The sequence below is a fragment of the Empidonax traillii genome, unplaced genomic scaffold (assembly GCF_003031625.1).
Source record: "Empidonax traillii isolate 1590-97213 ecotype Southwest subspecies unplaced genomic scaffold, ASM303162v1 scaffold448:size1359114, whole genome shotgun sequence".
NCBI lineage: Eukaryota > Metazoa > Chordata > Aves > Passeriformes > Tyrannidae > Empidonax > Empidonax traillii.
Window position 1 is genome coordinate 245,039 of NW_020955641.1, and position 14,805 is coordinate 259,843.

The 14,805-nt window shown below is 59.6% G+C and overlaps 1 protein-coding gene across 3 annotated transcripts; it reads left to right on the plus strand.

Annotated features, from left to right (window-relative positions):
- The first annotated feature begins 1,609 nt into the window (after nt 1-1,609).
- Nucleotides 1,610-14,664, plus strand: HM13 (histocompatibility minor 13). 3 transcript variants are annotated; one of them, XM_027895000.1, is made up of 13 exons: nt 1,610-1,816; nt 3,110-3,208; nt 4,401-4,483; nt 5,566-5,654; nt 6,442-6,527; nt 6,640-6,765; nt 8,635-8,692; nt 9,270-9,353; nt 9,611-9,647; nt 10,612-10,714; nt 11,481-11,566; nt 13,334-13,432; nt 14,379-14,664. In XM_027895000.1, the coding sequence occupies exons 1-13, from the start codon at nt 1,646-1,648 to the stop codon at nt 14,458-14,460; spliced, it is 1,203 nt and encodes a 400-aa protein (XP_027750801.1). In that variant the 5' UTR covers nt 1,610-1,645; the 3' UTR covers nt 14,461-14,664. The 3 variants fall into 3 exon arrangements, with proteins under 3 accessions (XP_027750801.1, XP_027750802.1, XP_027750803.1); XM_027895001.1 differs by lacking the exon at nt 13,334-13,432 and adding an exon at nt 13,539-13,728; XM_027895002.1 differs by lacking the exon at nt 13,334-13,432.
- The last annotated feature ends 141 nt before the right edge of the window (nt 14,665-14,805 follow it).

Here is a 14,805-nt window from a genome sequence, read left to right on the forward strand (position 1 = left end):
GCCATCCATCCATCCATCCATCCCAGTGCCACCCACCCCTGGGTGGCCATTGGTCCCAGTGCCATCTGTCCCTGGGTGGCCATCAATCCCAGAGCCATGCCTCCCTGGGTGGCCATCCATCCATCCATCCTGTGTCATCCAACCCAGTACCGCCCATTCCCTGTGCCATCTGTCCCTGGGTGGCCATTCCCCCTGGTGCCCTGCTTGCCATTTCCCTGGGATCAGGAGCCCCACTGGATCCTGGCCAGGACGTGGCCACAGAGGGACACCAGCCTTGGACTGCCCGGCTCACCCTGAACAGCCACTTTGTGAGGATTCCCAAGCCAGGCTGGGGTTTAGGGGCTGGGTGGGCACCCAGAGGAGTCTGTGAGGGGGTCAGTGAGGGGGCCAGGAGCTGTGCTGTGCCAGTCCATGCCGTGCCAGGCGGGACCACTGTAGGCAGCAGGGTGGGAGGGAGCGGGGTATGTGCTGGCACCCTGCCTGCTGCTGCCTGTGCTCCTCTGTGGGACCAGCAGCGACAGGGAGAGGGCAGCACCCCAGGCAGGATGCCAGCCCCGCAGAGAGGGGCTCCCGGGAGGCCTTCCCATCTGCCCTCCGCCTGAAACGCGGAACTGTGAATCACCCTGCTCCTGAAATAGACTCCTTTCACTTGGAAAAAAAATTTTTTAAACATTAAAGAGTTGCATTTTAATCCCTGCTGTGCTCCCATCCCCTGCCCACGGCTCAGATCTAAACTTAGGGCAGCACCAATTCACTGTGCCCAAACCTTCAGCAATTTTTGCTTCTCAGTAGAACCCTCACCCCAGTGAGGAGGAGGAGGAAGAGGAGGAAGAGAAGGCTCAGTGGCACAGCTGGGCTGCCAGCAGCTTGGGAATATTTGTGAGGAAAACACACATTTCAGCCAATTTTCCAGCAGAGCCCTGGCCCTGGTCCAGGGGGAGGGGAGAATTCCCTGCCCTTTAAGAGGCGTTTTTAACAGAGGGGGCTCTTGCCTGCGTGACTGCTGGGGTGGGCTGGGAGAGGTCAGGGTGGAATTCCCAAGGACAGGAGGGGTGGGCCCTTGGAGAACAGTCAAGGGCCGGGAACCCCAGGGCTGGATGGAAGGGCAGCCCAGGAGGCTGATGGCACCACAGAACCATAGAATCAGCTGGCTACAGCCTCCTGTCAAGGAGTTGCAGAGTGTGATGAGGTCTCCCCTGAGCCTTCTCTTCCCCAGGCTGAACAACTCCAGCTCCCTCAGCCTCTCCTCACAGCACTTGTGTCCGAGTCCCTTCCCCAGCCTCGTTGCCCTTCTCTGGACCCGCTCCAGCACCTCCACATCCTTCCTGACCCGAGGGGCCCAGACCTGGACACAGGAGTGGCCTCGAGGTTCCACCTCCCCGCTCTGGGGAGCCGGGACCCCCTGGGCATCGTCACCCGGCGGGGCGTGCTCAGGGAGGGGCGGGCCGGGAGGCAGAGTCCCGTTGGGAGCGGGGGGGTGTTCCCGGAGGGGGATCCCGGGAGGGTCCTGGGGGGTTCCCGGACTTTGCCCTTCTCCTGGCAAACGGCGGGGGGGGCGTGTCCGGCTTCAGCGCCGCCGCGCCGTGACGCACTTCCGGCCGGTAAGGGGGACGTGTCGGCGCGGACCGCGGTGGGAGCAGCCGCCATGGAGGAGCCCGCGGCGCACAACGGCAGCGCCGCCGGGGCCGCGCCCGGGGCCGCCCGCCCGCCCGCCACCCCCGAGGGCATGGCGCTGGCCTACGGCAGCCTCGTCCTCATGGCGCTGCTGCCCATCTTCTTCGGGGCGCTGCGCTCCGTCAGCTGCGCCAAGAGCAAGGTACCCCCGCGGCCCCCCCCGGGGGGGGGCGGACGGGCCTGTAGGCCTCGCCCCCCCCCCACCACCCGTCCCCTCCCTCAAGGCCCCCCCTCCCCTCCACTCCGCTGCGTGTCGCCCGCCCCGGAGCCGTCGGTGGGCCTGGAGAGGCGGGGGATCCCCCGGGGAGGGAGCTGGCGTGCCCCGGGGCTGCTCTGATAAATTCACTGCCCTGATAAAAATTCAAGTGGTGCAAAACACAACCGGCCCTTGTCTCCCCGCGAGAGGAGGTGTCTTGGGGGGATTCGTGTGTGGCTTTGTGCCCCCCTCCCCACGCCCCGCAGCACCGGGGCTGGTCCGGGGGTGCCCTCCTGCCCGCACACCCCGCGCTGTCCTTGCAACCCCTCCTGCTGCGCTGTGCTGGACTGAAATTCCCAAACTCGGGCTCCTGGAGCCCAGGAGGAAGGACTGTTCTACACAGTCTGTTCTACTGCTATTTTTAAAAGCTCCTTGTGTGCCCTCAAGCCTCACATCACGGGGTTCAGCTGATTTTAGGGAGGCTCCTGGCAGCCCAGGCAGCTGGGGACTGTGAGCAGGGCCTGGCTGGGGTCTAGGGGGTGGTTCTCATTTCACGCAGCAGGAATTTGGGCACCCTTGTGCCACTGGGCACAGCGTGACAAGCTGCACGAGGGCTTCTGCTGAGGTGCCCTCGGTCTGTGCTGGCCTCAGGTGTTTGCCTGGGTGAGATTAAATCTCTGAGCAGCTGCCAGCTGGGCTGGGAACAGGCAGAGAACAGGCCCTCCACCCCCTTTGAGAGCTGAAGGTCTCCTGTGGGAAATGGCTTGGAAGGGTCTGGTTCAGCTGGTGTGAAGATGTCTTGGAAGAAGCTTATAAATCTGGGGCTCTTGAGCACGAGGAGTGTCCCGAGGGCGGGGTGAGGGACGCGAAGGTGGCTGGAGAGACGCGTCCTGCAGAGGGTGATCACAGATGGTGGCACAGATGGGACCGGCTGGGCGTGAGCAGAGAGGGAGCCCAGCTCCCCTCTGGGCAGGGGAGAAAGGAGCAACGCCAGCACAGGGTTTTTTGCCTTCTCCAAGAGGACAAAAGCACTGAATTGTGGTTGCCCTGGGAAGGAGAAGTGCAAGGTTTGTGTTTACCATCTCGGGCGCTGCCTGTGGCGCAGCCTCACCTCCGCATACAGCAGAGGTCAGCGACTGCCTTGTCCCTCTTGAAACCCCCACAGAGCCCCTCTTGTTGTGTCAGGTGTGAAGCCAGAGCAGGGGCTGATCCGCTGCTGTCCTGTCCTTCTCTTCCCAGAACTCCTCGGAGATGCCAGAGACCATCACCAGCCGAGACGCTGCTCGCTTTCCCATTGTTGCCAGTTGCACCCTCCTGGGGCTCTACCTCTTCTTTAAAGTAAGTGAGTGGCACTGGAGCCAGGGCCAGCCGTGCAGCTCCCAGCACGGGGCTGGCTCCGTTTTTGGCCCGTGGTGGCCGCACAGCTCGAGCTCTCTGGTGTCACCATGCGGGAGGACGTCAGTTCTTGCATGAATTGTCACAGCTTGGAGGAAATCGGAGCCTGTCTGTGCCCAGGTTGGTTCTGGAGAGCTGCCGGGGAGCAAACACAGCCCTGAGCTCTTCCTGCCTCCCTGGGCCAACCTGATGGGGCACAAGCTGGAGCCAGAGGGTGCCAGGCACGCTGAGGGGTGAACGCTGCTGCCTCTGTGTTGTGCTCCTGGAGCTGTGTCTGCTGCAGGCCTTAGGCAGGCAGAGCCCACGGGCAGAGTCGGGCGACCTGAGTCACGGATGGGAGCTCCCAGCAGCAGGTGCTTTTGGCCCTGTGGAGGTGCCTTGGCCTAAAGCACTTTGGTTTGACACGTGGCTGAGCTCCCAGAGGGGCCTGAGGAGCCACAGGGCTGCAGCAGCGAGTGGCAGCTTCCAGCTGTGCTATCCTGGGATGCCCGCAAGGTGCCAGGGTGCTCCTGGCTGCCCAGGAGGTGAGGGTTAAGGTGCAGAGGTGGGAATGGTGCAGTTCATTTCTTCCTCTGCCAATGGCAGTGACCACACAGCAGCTGTGGGCTCCTGCCCTGGTTCGAGCAGCCTCGTGGGACGATGGCTGTGCTGTGGAGATCCATTCCAGGGTGGTCCTGGGTGGTCCCCTTCCAGGAGAGCACAGAGGACTCCAAGGTCCCACCCGCGATGGATTGTAGAGATGTGATTCAGTAAAGAGGCCTGTGGAGGGCAGAAGTTTTAATAAGACCCCATTTAATTAGGGCAGGGGGTGCTGCTGCTCCTGCCGGCTGGGGCAGCCCCGGGAGCGGTGCCTCGCTCCCTGCTCCGTGGGGGAAGCTCTGGCCTCCTTTCAGCAGCACTGGAGTTATTTTTTGACCTGAACAGCTCACAGATGCACCACAGCTCGCAGGCCCATTGTGCTTGTTCTCTGAGCACATGGCTATTTCCAACAAATTTCCCCTCAGCGCACAGGAATTTGGGTTATTCCAGCTATTCTTCTCATCTCCCTGGAGCACTGACACCGCAGCTGCTGATAGAAGCATGAAGATGGGGAGGATGCTGCGGTAACTAACCCCTCTCTGGATTTGTCTTGCAGATATTCTCTCAAGAGTACATCAATCTTCTGCTTTCCATGTATTTCTTCGTGCTGGGGATCCTGGCCCTGTCCCACACCATCAGGTACAGGGCAGGGATGGGTGTAACTGGGGCAGGGCTTCAGTTCAGCTTGTTGTGGGGTTTTTGAGCTCCACTGCCCTGCAGCAGAGTCAGGTCTTTAGGGTGTTGGCCCAGCCTCTTAGGGTATTGTCCCTTAGTGGTGGGAAGGGCCAGATCATGCTGTGAACCCTTCCTTGTGGGGGAACCAGAGCCCTGAGGTGCCGGTGAGCCAGTACCTTGTACAGCATCACTGGGAGAGCTTGTGGAGGTGTGAGTGGTTACCATCGTGGGGCAAGGCCTGCTCACCCTGAGGAGCTGCTGTGGCCCAGAATCACAAAATACCCTGAGTTGGAAGTGGCCCATAAGGATGGAGTCCATCTTGCTGGACCTCGCACAGGACAATGCCAAAAATCCCACCGTGTTCCCGAGAGCATTGTTCAGAATCTCTTTGACCTCTGGAAGGCTTGGGGCCGTGATCACTTCCATGATCACTTTTTATCCAACCTAGCCCTCCCTTGGCACAGTCCTTGCTGCCCTGTGGAGGGGAGAGCTCCTCAGCACCCACGTGCCCTTTATGGGATGGGTGACACAGGCAGCTGGAGCTCACAGGAACATCCCTGGCCTCTCCACTGGTGCGTGGCACGAGGTGTTGAAAGCTCAGGCTGTTTCAGTAACTGAAAAAGCCAAACTGGTTTCCTGTTTCCTGAGCTCTGGAGGTGCTGGGGACCAGATGCTTTCCCTAGACAGGCGCTGGGCAAGAGCTTTGCTGTGCTCTGGCAGAGCTGTGCAGTGGTGGCCCGAGCAGTGCTGGGTGCCCAGGGGGCTGCTGGGGGCCACAGGGCGCTTGTGGGGTCTGGGGTGGGCCCCCCCCCCTTTCTGCAGATGCTGCTCTGTCCTGTTACCCTGGAGTGTTTATGGACAGATCAGGCCTGTGGGGAGGATGAGATTGTGTGTGTGGCTGTGGCTCCTGCCCATCCCTGATGGGCAGAACGTGGCATTTCCCCATCTGGGGAGGGGGTGTGGGGCCCCCTCACATGCAGAGGTGCCGGGCAGCACATCCTGTGGGGTTTCTGTCGAACTGCCCTTCTCTACACCTCTCGTTTCAGCCCCATGATGAACAGATTCTTCCCTGCAAATTTCCCCAACAAACAGTACCAGCTCCTCTTCACCCAGGGCTCCGGGGAGAGCAAGGAGGGTACGTTGGCTCGCCGGTCTCTCAGGGGAGCCTGAATGTTTTCTGCCTTTTACTGTTGGGGTTGTTGCCTTTTTTTTTTTTGCATTTTTTTTTTTGTCTTCTGACTTTCAGCCCATTGAAAAAACCTTCTCAGAGACTCTCCTCTTGCTCCCCACTGTGCTTCCATAGCCAGTGTGAGCCCTGTGTGTCCCTGCAGAGCTGGGATGGCACTGTGCCTCTGTGCTGCCTCTGGCTGGCAGTGAGACCCCAGAAACACCTCTTGTAGTGCTGTAGGGATGGAGCTCTGGCTGCTGTTAAATGCACAGCCTTGATTTAAGCTCCTTGGATAGTGCAGTGCCGACTCTTTTGTGCTGCCTTATTCTGACTGAGATCTTTGCACTGGTAGAAGATGCTTCTATAAGTATCTTGCCCAGTAGCTTTACTGGCAAGGGAATACCCCTGGTGATAGCAGCAGGAGTTAACTGGCACAGGAAGAGGGAGAAGATTTGCCTCTCACTGCTTTAGGCAGTGCCTGAATCCAATTTCCTTATTGACAGCAGGATCACGGATGCTGTCCATGTGCAGAGTCTGGCTGGAGGAGAAGGTCTGGGCTTTCCAGGGCCTGGCTGCTCGCTCACAGGTGGTTTGCACGTGTGTCCCATGGGTCCAGTCCCCTTGTTTGGGACGTGAGCACTCTGTGGGATGTGAGCACGGTGCTCCCCAGCTGTGGAGTCGCTCATCTCGGCCCTGTGTGGGAAGGGGAGCTGCCCTTCCTGCCCGAAATCCGACTTCTCTGTTTTTATTGCAGAAATAGTGAATTACGAGTTTGACACCAAGGATCTCGTGTGCCTGGCCCTGAGCAGTGTTGTGGGGGTCTGGTACCTGCTGAGAAAGGTAAGCAAGGCACAGCTGGGGAGGGGGCTGGATCGGGCACGGACCCCTTTCCGTTCAAGATGGGGGTCCCATGAGCAGTGGGACCCAAATCTCCTTTTCCTTTCCTCCTCAGCACTGGATTGCCAACAATCTCTTCGGGCTGGCGTTCTCCCTCAACGGGGTGGAGCTGCTGCACCTGAACAATGTCAGCACCGGCTGCATCTTGCTTGGGGGCCTCTTCATCTACGATGTGTTCTGGGTAAATGGGCGTGTTCCACAGGCCGTGGTTGGAAGCACGTGCCCAGCATTACGCCTCCCCAGAGGCACCACGCTGGCTGGACGCACGTTTGCAGTCAGGATTTCCACTTTCTCAGCCCAGAGGAGTTTGTGGTGGGGTTGATGACAGAATCCACAGTGGCAGAACGTGGCTCAGCAAATGGGTTTTCTTTTAATCTCTGGCTCAGGGAGCCCAGGGCTGGCAGGGACCTCATCAGGGTTGTTGTGGCGTATTTGATGTGTGTCATATCCGGTTCTGAATTCCCCAGTGTGGTCTTCCCAGTGCCTGACAGAGCTGTTGAGTGGGCTGGAGGCTGCTCTGGGGCACACTGATCCTGCCTGTGTGAGCTGTGCCCCGGCTCTGTCATCTGCCGGTTTCATTGGTGTCCTGTTCCCTTGCACAGAGGAGGACAGAGACCCTGGAATGCTTCCAGTTTCTTTCCCTCAGCCAGTGCAGCACCCTGACTTCTTCATTTTGAGGTTTTCCTTATTTCTTGCAGTGTATTTGAGCTGCTTTTGTAGAGGAAAAGGGGAAGGGGAAGGCAGGAGTACAGTCGTGTGCTCCCCTCCAGCCATGAGTGAATATTTCTCCTTGTAACGTCCATGTTCTCCAGCCCTTCCTGCTGCCTCCAGCTTCTGAATCACCATGTTTCCAAATGTCTGAGAGGCTTGTATACCTTGAGGTCTGTCCAGCAGCTCTGCAGCTGCCTGAGTAATCCCTGTTTAAGCCTGGCTACTGGCTGGTGCTGCCCCTGTTTCGCAGGCTCGTTAACAGTCTGGGCTCTGTGGTTTTTTAGCCTGTGGGCCACTTCCTCCACACAGCTCAGCTGGAGAGGACTCAGCCTTCTGCCTTAGCACACCTGCTACCTCATGCCCTGCTTGGTATGTGAGTGTCTTCCCAATGCTTTGGAGACAATGAGTTCGCCCCTCACTGGTTTCCACTTGCTGGCTGTCTCCCCCCTCAGCTTCCCTGGAGATCAGAGTATTGTCAGAGCCTTACGGAAGGGCTGTCTTGAAGTGGAGACCCTCTTGTTGTGCCTCCCTGCAGGGACCAGTCACTTGGATCTTAGCATGTATTTAATCCCAGGAAGGTTTCAAGAAGGAAGGAGATCTGCTCATTGGGTCAATGCTATTGCCCCCACATAGTCTTGGGGTGAATTTGCATGTGGTGCTTTTCCCCAGTCCCGCTATGGAGTCCTTGTCACTCCACAGCAACACCCAGAGCTTGCTGCACCTTATGGGAATTAATCTGATGCTTTAAGGTTTCCCTTTAATCCCTGGCTCTAGCACTGGCTCACCCAGTGCTAACCTATTCTTTGTGCCTGCTGGACTGGAGGCTTGGAGGTGGAGAGGAGCAGAGATCAGGGTGGCTGCCCTCAGTGTTTACAGTCCACCCCCCAAATGCTGCCAATATTTACAGCTGATAGGGCTGTGCAAGTAAATTACCTCAGAGCAAACCACAGCAGATCTGACACTTGTTCCTGTCCCTGCTGGAAGCTCCTGGGCTGGGACCCTCCTTTTGGACTTTTGACAGAGCCCACTAATTAGAGCTGAACCAAGGCACAGGGCTGGGGGTGGGCAGCAGCTTTGCCATGTTGGTGCTCTCCCTGCACTGCTCTGAGAGCAGGATAGCTGTGATGTGCCACCTCCCCAAAGGCCATGCTGTGTTCCCTCCCCCGGGCAATGGGCTCACTTGCAGGGCTCCTCTGCCCACATTTGGGCATCTTTTAGCTATTTCCTGCCCCTGAGGCCACTCCTGGCCCTGGGATGAGGCTGTAGCTGCGTGTGTGTGTGTGTGTGTGTGTGTTCCTGTGCAGCTCTGGTCACCCTGGACTCCTCTGCTTGCCCCTAGGTCTTTGGCACCAATGTGATGGTGACGGTTGCCAAATCATTTGAGGCCCCGATAAAACGTGAGTAGATCTTCCCTGGAGTCCGTTCTGCTGCTATCCCTGCCCTGTCCACCCTCCACCCCTGGAGATAGCTCAGAGCGGGGGGATGTGCAGGAAGCTTTTCAGCTCGTGACCCCTCAGACTCCCTGTCATTTACCAACCCCAAGCCAGGCCAGGTCTCTGGAGAGGGATGGTTTGCAGAGTGCTGATCTGTCTGGGTCAGTCTGCACCCCCAGAGTGGACAATTTCACCTCCTCATAAAAAAAATCGAAAACAAAGCAACAAAAAAGAACCCCGCACCACAAAGAAGCCCCACAGACCCTCAAAAGAGCTGGAAGGGTGAACTGGTGCTGCAGTGGAGCACACAGTAGTTTGGGTCCTAGGAGCTGTGGTTGAAACCTGCACACGGGACTGACTGTGAACCCCCGTGGTTTCTCATCCAGGAGTTGTCCCAGGAAGGAGAACAAAGGGAGGAGGGGCCTGAGAGCAGGAACAGGGGTCCTATTCTGCTCTGGTCCTTATTTGCCAGGACCACTGGGCCTGTGGTCTGCTCAGCAGAGACACTCCCACTCACTGTGCCTCTGTCTGCTCCTTGCAGTGGTTTTCCCTCAGGACCTGCTGGAGAAGGGACTGGAAGCCGACAACTTTGCCATGCTGGGATTGGGAGACATTGTCATTCCAGGTGAGGGCAGAAGAGGGGGGGACAGGACTGGGATCTCTTGAGGGGGCTGCAGAGAGCTCAGCGGGTGCCTCGTTCTGCCCTTGGCCCTGCCAGAGCTCTGGGGGTCTCCTGATGGAGCTGGAGGTCTCCCAGCAGGTGCGGGTGCTGTCCCGGTGCGCTGTGCCACGAGAGGGCACTGTCACCCCAGGCACGCGGGTCCTGCCCTGCCTCAGCCTCCTCTGCTCCTCCGGCCCCTCATTGTTCCCTTCTCCCCGCAGGGATCTTCATTGCCTTGCTGCTGCGGTTTGACATCAGGTGAGCGGGCAGCAGGGAAGGGTCTCTGGCAGGTTGAGTCTTCCAGCATATTTGAGCTGCTCTTGTAGAGGAAAAAGGGGAAGGGAGAGCCAGAAGCACAGTCGTGTGCTCCCCTCCAGGGCTGGGCGTGGGGACCTGGGATGAGGGGGGGGCATAAGGAGAAGATCTTGGAAGAGCAGAGGTGAGCAGCGCTGGCTCTGTGGGGTGTTTGGGGTGAGTGGTTTGAGTTCAGACATTGCTGTAGGACAGGCAGCACGAGGATGGGGGTCGGGGCAGCAGCATGTGACAGCTCTGGGGAGCCTCCCCGGCTCCCTGGAACCGAGGAGGGGAGGGCAGCAAGAGGAAGCCGGGACAGCGTGGGAAACAGCCGGGCGTGCTGGCACCTGGGAAGCGCTCGCGTGGATGCAAATCAGTGCCTGGCAATGCTGGCTGCCTCCAGGTTGCCACTGACGTTGGAGGAAGCAGCTCCCTCCCACGCAGGGGAGCTGCACCTACGTCCGAGCTGCAGCAGTTGTCCCACACGGAAGGGCTCCAGGGAACGGGGCGCTCTGTGTGACTGCAGTGGTGTGGCCCCACTCCTGTTGCACAGACCCTTTGGTCTGTGCCAGCTCTTCCTGGTGTTGCCACCCACATCCTGCCTGCACCTGCTGGGAATCCCAGTTCCCATGGCCTGCCCTGTGATAAAACAGCACCTGCTGAAACCCTCTCCCTGGGTCCCAGCACCAATTCCTCCCCTCCCAGTCACCATCCAGCAGCAGGATTGCTTGTCTCCTTCCCTTCTCTAACCTGGGTGTCACTCCCTTAAGTCCCACACTGATCCCACGGCCCCGGGGGCTGCAGAGGCAGAGCATTGCTCCCCACACCCCAGCACTGGTGGCAGATGGATGAGAGAACTGGGCCAGCTCCATTTTTTGCCCCTGGCATTCCAGACCTGAGGTCACTGGGCTCTTCCCTTTCCCTGCAGCCTGAAGAAGAACACGCACACGTATTTCTACACCAGCTTTGTGGCCTACATCTTCGGGCTGGGCCTCACCATATTCATCATGCACATCTTCAAGCACGCCCAGGTGAGCTCTGCCATGCTGTGCCCCACAGATGCATGTCCAAGAGGGTCAGGCCAGCTTGGCCACGAGGTTCCTGCATCCTGCCAGGAAAAAGTAGGATGTGTTCCTTCTCTTGGCTTTGATTTTCCAGTGCCTGCCTGTACTTTTCCCTGCCCAAAGCTTGTGTGCCTGGCTGGAGCAGAGATCTGTTTGGGGCACAGATCCTGTGTTTTCAGCAGCAGCTCCTGTGGTTTCTGGCTCTTTGCAGCCAAGCTGCCCTGAACATCCCCTGGCTGTGCTGCAGGGGGCCCTGGGGACCCACATGGTGTGGTCTGCACAGGGACTCTCAGTGTGTTGGTGGCCCAGTGGGACCTCATGGCAAGGATTTTCACAGAATCCCAATATGGTTTGGATTGGAAGGGACCTCAAAGACCATCTCATTCCAACCCCCTGCCATGGACAGGGACACCTTCCAGTAGACCAGGCTACTCCAAGCCCTGTCCAACTTAGCCTTGAACACTTTCAGAGATGCAGCAGCCACAACTTCTCTGGGCAACCTGTGCCAGTGGTTCATTGCCCTCACAGGGAAGAATTTTCTCCTAATATCCAATCTCATTTTGTGCTGGTGCAGCTCTGACTTGGCTCTCCAGGCTGCTTTTTGGGGCGTTTGTTTTCTGTGCTGTGCTGTGACAGACACAGTGGGTGTAGAGGGCACAGGGCCAGCTCACCTCATATTTCTCCCTAGGGGTGATTTGTGGTTTGGTTTAACAGTTGTTTTTCTTCCCCACAGCCTGCTCTGCTCTACCTGGTCCCCGCCTGCATCGGATTCCCGCTTCTTGTGGCCTTGGCAAAGGGAGAAGTAACTGAAATGTTCAGGTGAGGCTCAGCTGGGGATGGAGCTGTTTCGCCGGCGGCGCTGGCGCACGCGGAGCGTGCAGATGTTCCCACGCCTGGGCACAGCTGGAGGGGCGGGTTCACCTGGGGCATGCTCTGGGTGTGCGCTGGCATGCACATGGGCGGAGGGAGCGGGTCTGTGTTCGTACACGCCCGTCCTGGCTCCAGCCATCTCCCAGGAGCTGGGTGGGAGCTGCGCTGCGGTACCAGCAGGCGGGCGGGCAGCACCTGGTACTGCTTTCCGCCCCGGTGACAAACCCTTCCCGTGCGCTGGCAGGCAGGGGAGGGTGGGACTGCACACCTGGTGTGGAGATACTCGGTCATTGTGTCCCAGGGCCCGTGGGTGGGGAGGAGCGGAGCCAGAGCCAGCTGTGAGAGCAGCCAAGGCTGGTTCGAGCACATCCCACACTCCCCACTCGGCTGAAGTCTCCTGGTTCACAGCAGTCTTCCTGCCCCAGGGACTGTGGGTGAAGAGGAAGGGGGGCTGTGCTGTGCTGTTGTGCTCCAGCTGTTCTCTCAGCCTGTCCAGGCGTTTGCCTGTTGCTGTCAGTGGGCAGCTCTGGCCTCCTGCCTGCGCTGTCCCCTCTGAGTCACACAGAGCACGGCCTGCCCTGCCTGAGAGCTGTTTCTGTGCCGTGCTCGAGGCTCGGTGGTGGCTCAGAGCAGCTGGAGGCAGAGGAGGGAAGGGAACATCCTAAAGTAAGGCCACATACCCTTTAGCCTCCCCAGTGCCCCTGCCCAGGGAGCCTTCCTGAGCTCCCAGCCTGCTCAGAGGGAAACTGGGTGCAGCAGGGAGCCAGCTGCCCTCCCTCCCCTCCTCTCCCCTCCCCTGGGAGATGCAGGTATGTGTGTTCCCAGCGGCTCTCAGCTGAGCTGGTCCCCAGCCCTGCCGCACCTGCCCCTCCTTTGATGTTTGCTCCTGACAACACTGCTGCAGGCGCTGAGTGTCCTGGGATCGTCCTTCCTGTGCACCTGGGATCCTGCAGCCGCTCTCCCCAGCGCCGTGACTCATCAGCTGACAGCAGCAGCACCTCCTGCCAGGAAACTGGGGAGAGGCGAGCTGCAAGGCCGACCTGCACCCGGGGAGCCTGCCAGCCTGGTGCCCCCCAGAGCAGTAGCACAAGCTGCTCCAGCAGCAAAGTGCTGCCAGCGCAAGGCACGATGCTGGGAGGTTGCAACCTTGACTGCCCCAGGGGTCCAGACCTCCCTTGAAGTGGCTCCAGTTGCAGGCAGAGGAAGTGGGATTCCATGGGACTGGTGCCTGGAGGGCAGAGGCTCCCACCGCAGGAATCCCACCAGGTGTAGCTCCCCTGTGCGCTTCGGTGCACCCTGATCCTCCCCGGAGCTGGCAGCTCCCGCTGGTCTCTGCCTGCACGTGGTGTCCCGCAGCAGTGAGGGTCTGCAGGCAGGGTGGGAGCGAGCAGGGGAAGGGGGTGCTGATGGAGCAGAGGTGGGTGACACTGGGATCAGCTCTGTGGCTCCCAGCCTTGCCAAGCCTCCCTAGACTAGGCAGTAAGCTCTACTCTGCCTCCCTTGGCAGTGGGAACCCATCCTGCCCCTCACATCTGTGGACACGCTGTCCTCGAGTGGCAGGACAGGCTCTGCTGCATCGCTCTGCCCGGGTGCTGTTCCACTGCTGCCTCCCCACTGCCCATGCCTGCTCTCCATGGGCTCCAGCAGCCTGGCTCTGCCATGCCAGCGGGAGATGCCTTATTCCCAGGTCTCAGTGCTCACTTTTCCATTCTGCAGCCCTGCCCTGGGATCTGCAGGCAAGGAGAGGCCCCAGACCGAACCAGCGGGTGCCTGCCAGCAGCTGGAGGGGGGATGCCAGCCTGCCTGCACAGGGTGGTGGGTCTTCAGTGCTCTCACTCCAAAACTCTTCTGCTTTCTTCTCTCTCTCTTCCCCTCTCCTTTCTGTCCTTGTCTTTCCCCTCCTGCTTCCTCTCTCCTGCAGCTATGAATCCTCTGCTGAAATCTTGCCACACACACCAAGACTTACCCACTTCCCCACGGTGTCTGGCTCGCCGGCCAGCCTGGCCGATTCCATGCAGCAGAAACTGTCCTGTCCCCGCCGACGCCGGCAGCAGAGCCCCAGTGCCATGTAGCCGCTGCCACCGGGGCCCCCTGTCTGTCGCTCTGGCCAGGTAGGGGCAGGTCCCAGCTCTCCCCATTCCCAGCTCTCCCCACTCTCTGGGCAGAAGCTGGAGCTGTCGCCTCGCTGCTGTGGGCTGGATTCTCCCCCAGTCTGAGAGAGGAGACTGGGAAGGGCGAGAGGATTTGACATCTCTGCCCTGGTGTTCCTTTCTGCTGGAAGCTGCATTCCTGGATTTTCTTTGCCAGAGCCCTGGGGCCGTTGCTGGAGGGAGTTTGCAGCCAGAGGAGCGAGACTCTGGTGGGGATCACTGCTGTTGGTCTTGCTGCAGCTCCCCCGTGAACCAGCCTCACTGGCACCAGGGCTCAGCCAGGGAAAGTGTGTGCTATCCAGGATATCCTGTGGTGCTCTCAGGAGCAAGGACAGACCCCCGGGCACAGAGCTGGCCCCTGGCTTGGTACACCCCATCCCTGGGCATGTCCAGGAGGGTCACATCACTCGTCTCTCTGCCTGGGCTCTGCCCCATGGGGGTTCCCACACTGGGGGCTGATGGCTGGAGCCACCCCTTCCTTGGCACAGCCGTGGCACCATAACAGACCCTGAGGAGGCCATGGGCTGGGCTGTCCCAATGTGGCACAGGGCTTTGTCCCCAGCGAGGGGCTGGCCCCACTCATTCCTCCCTCCTGTCCTTCTCGTCCCCAGCTACGAGGAGAGCTCAACCCCCAAGGAGGCGCCGGGGGCCTCCAAAGAAGAGCTGACAGAAGCCTCCAAGAAGGAGAAGTGACCTTGCCCGTGGGCCATGCCCGGCACCGCTGGGCTGGGGCCCTTCCAGACCCTCTGCCAGTGACAGACGATGAAACAATTGTGCAAGAGCATCGTGTTGTGTGTGTCGGAGCAGCCACCCAGGTGGGGTATCGATGTACGCCGGTTTTTAAATTTTGTATTGTGCATTTGCTTTCTCTCATATTAAACCATGTTGAAGGAAGGAGTGCTGGTCGTGCCCCCAACTCAGCTGGCACCGGGATCCGTGTCCAGCTCGCCCCCCTTCTCCCAGTGGGGCCGGTGGCCATTGTCTGGCTGTTTCCAAGTGACCGTCCCCTTCCCTCTCCCACTCCTCTGGCACTCGGCC

What these genes read in the sequence shown, in the direction of transcription:
- HM13 (XM_027895000.1), top strand. Translation starts at nt 1,646, where the DNA reads ATGGAGGAGCCCGCGGCGCACAACGGCAGCGCCGCCGGGGCCGCGCCC. An exon ending in GGCTCTACCTCTTCTTTAAA is followed by an intron (nt 3,209 to 4,400) that starts GTAAGTGAGTGG and finishes TTTGTCTTGCAG; the next exon opens with ATATTCTCTCAAGAGTACAT. An exon ending in GGGAGACATTGTCATTCCAG is followed by an intron (nt 9,354 to 9,610) that starts GTGAGGGCAGAA and finishes TTCTCCCCGCAG; the next exon opens with GGATCTTCATTGCCTTGCTG.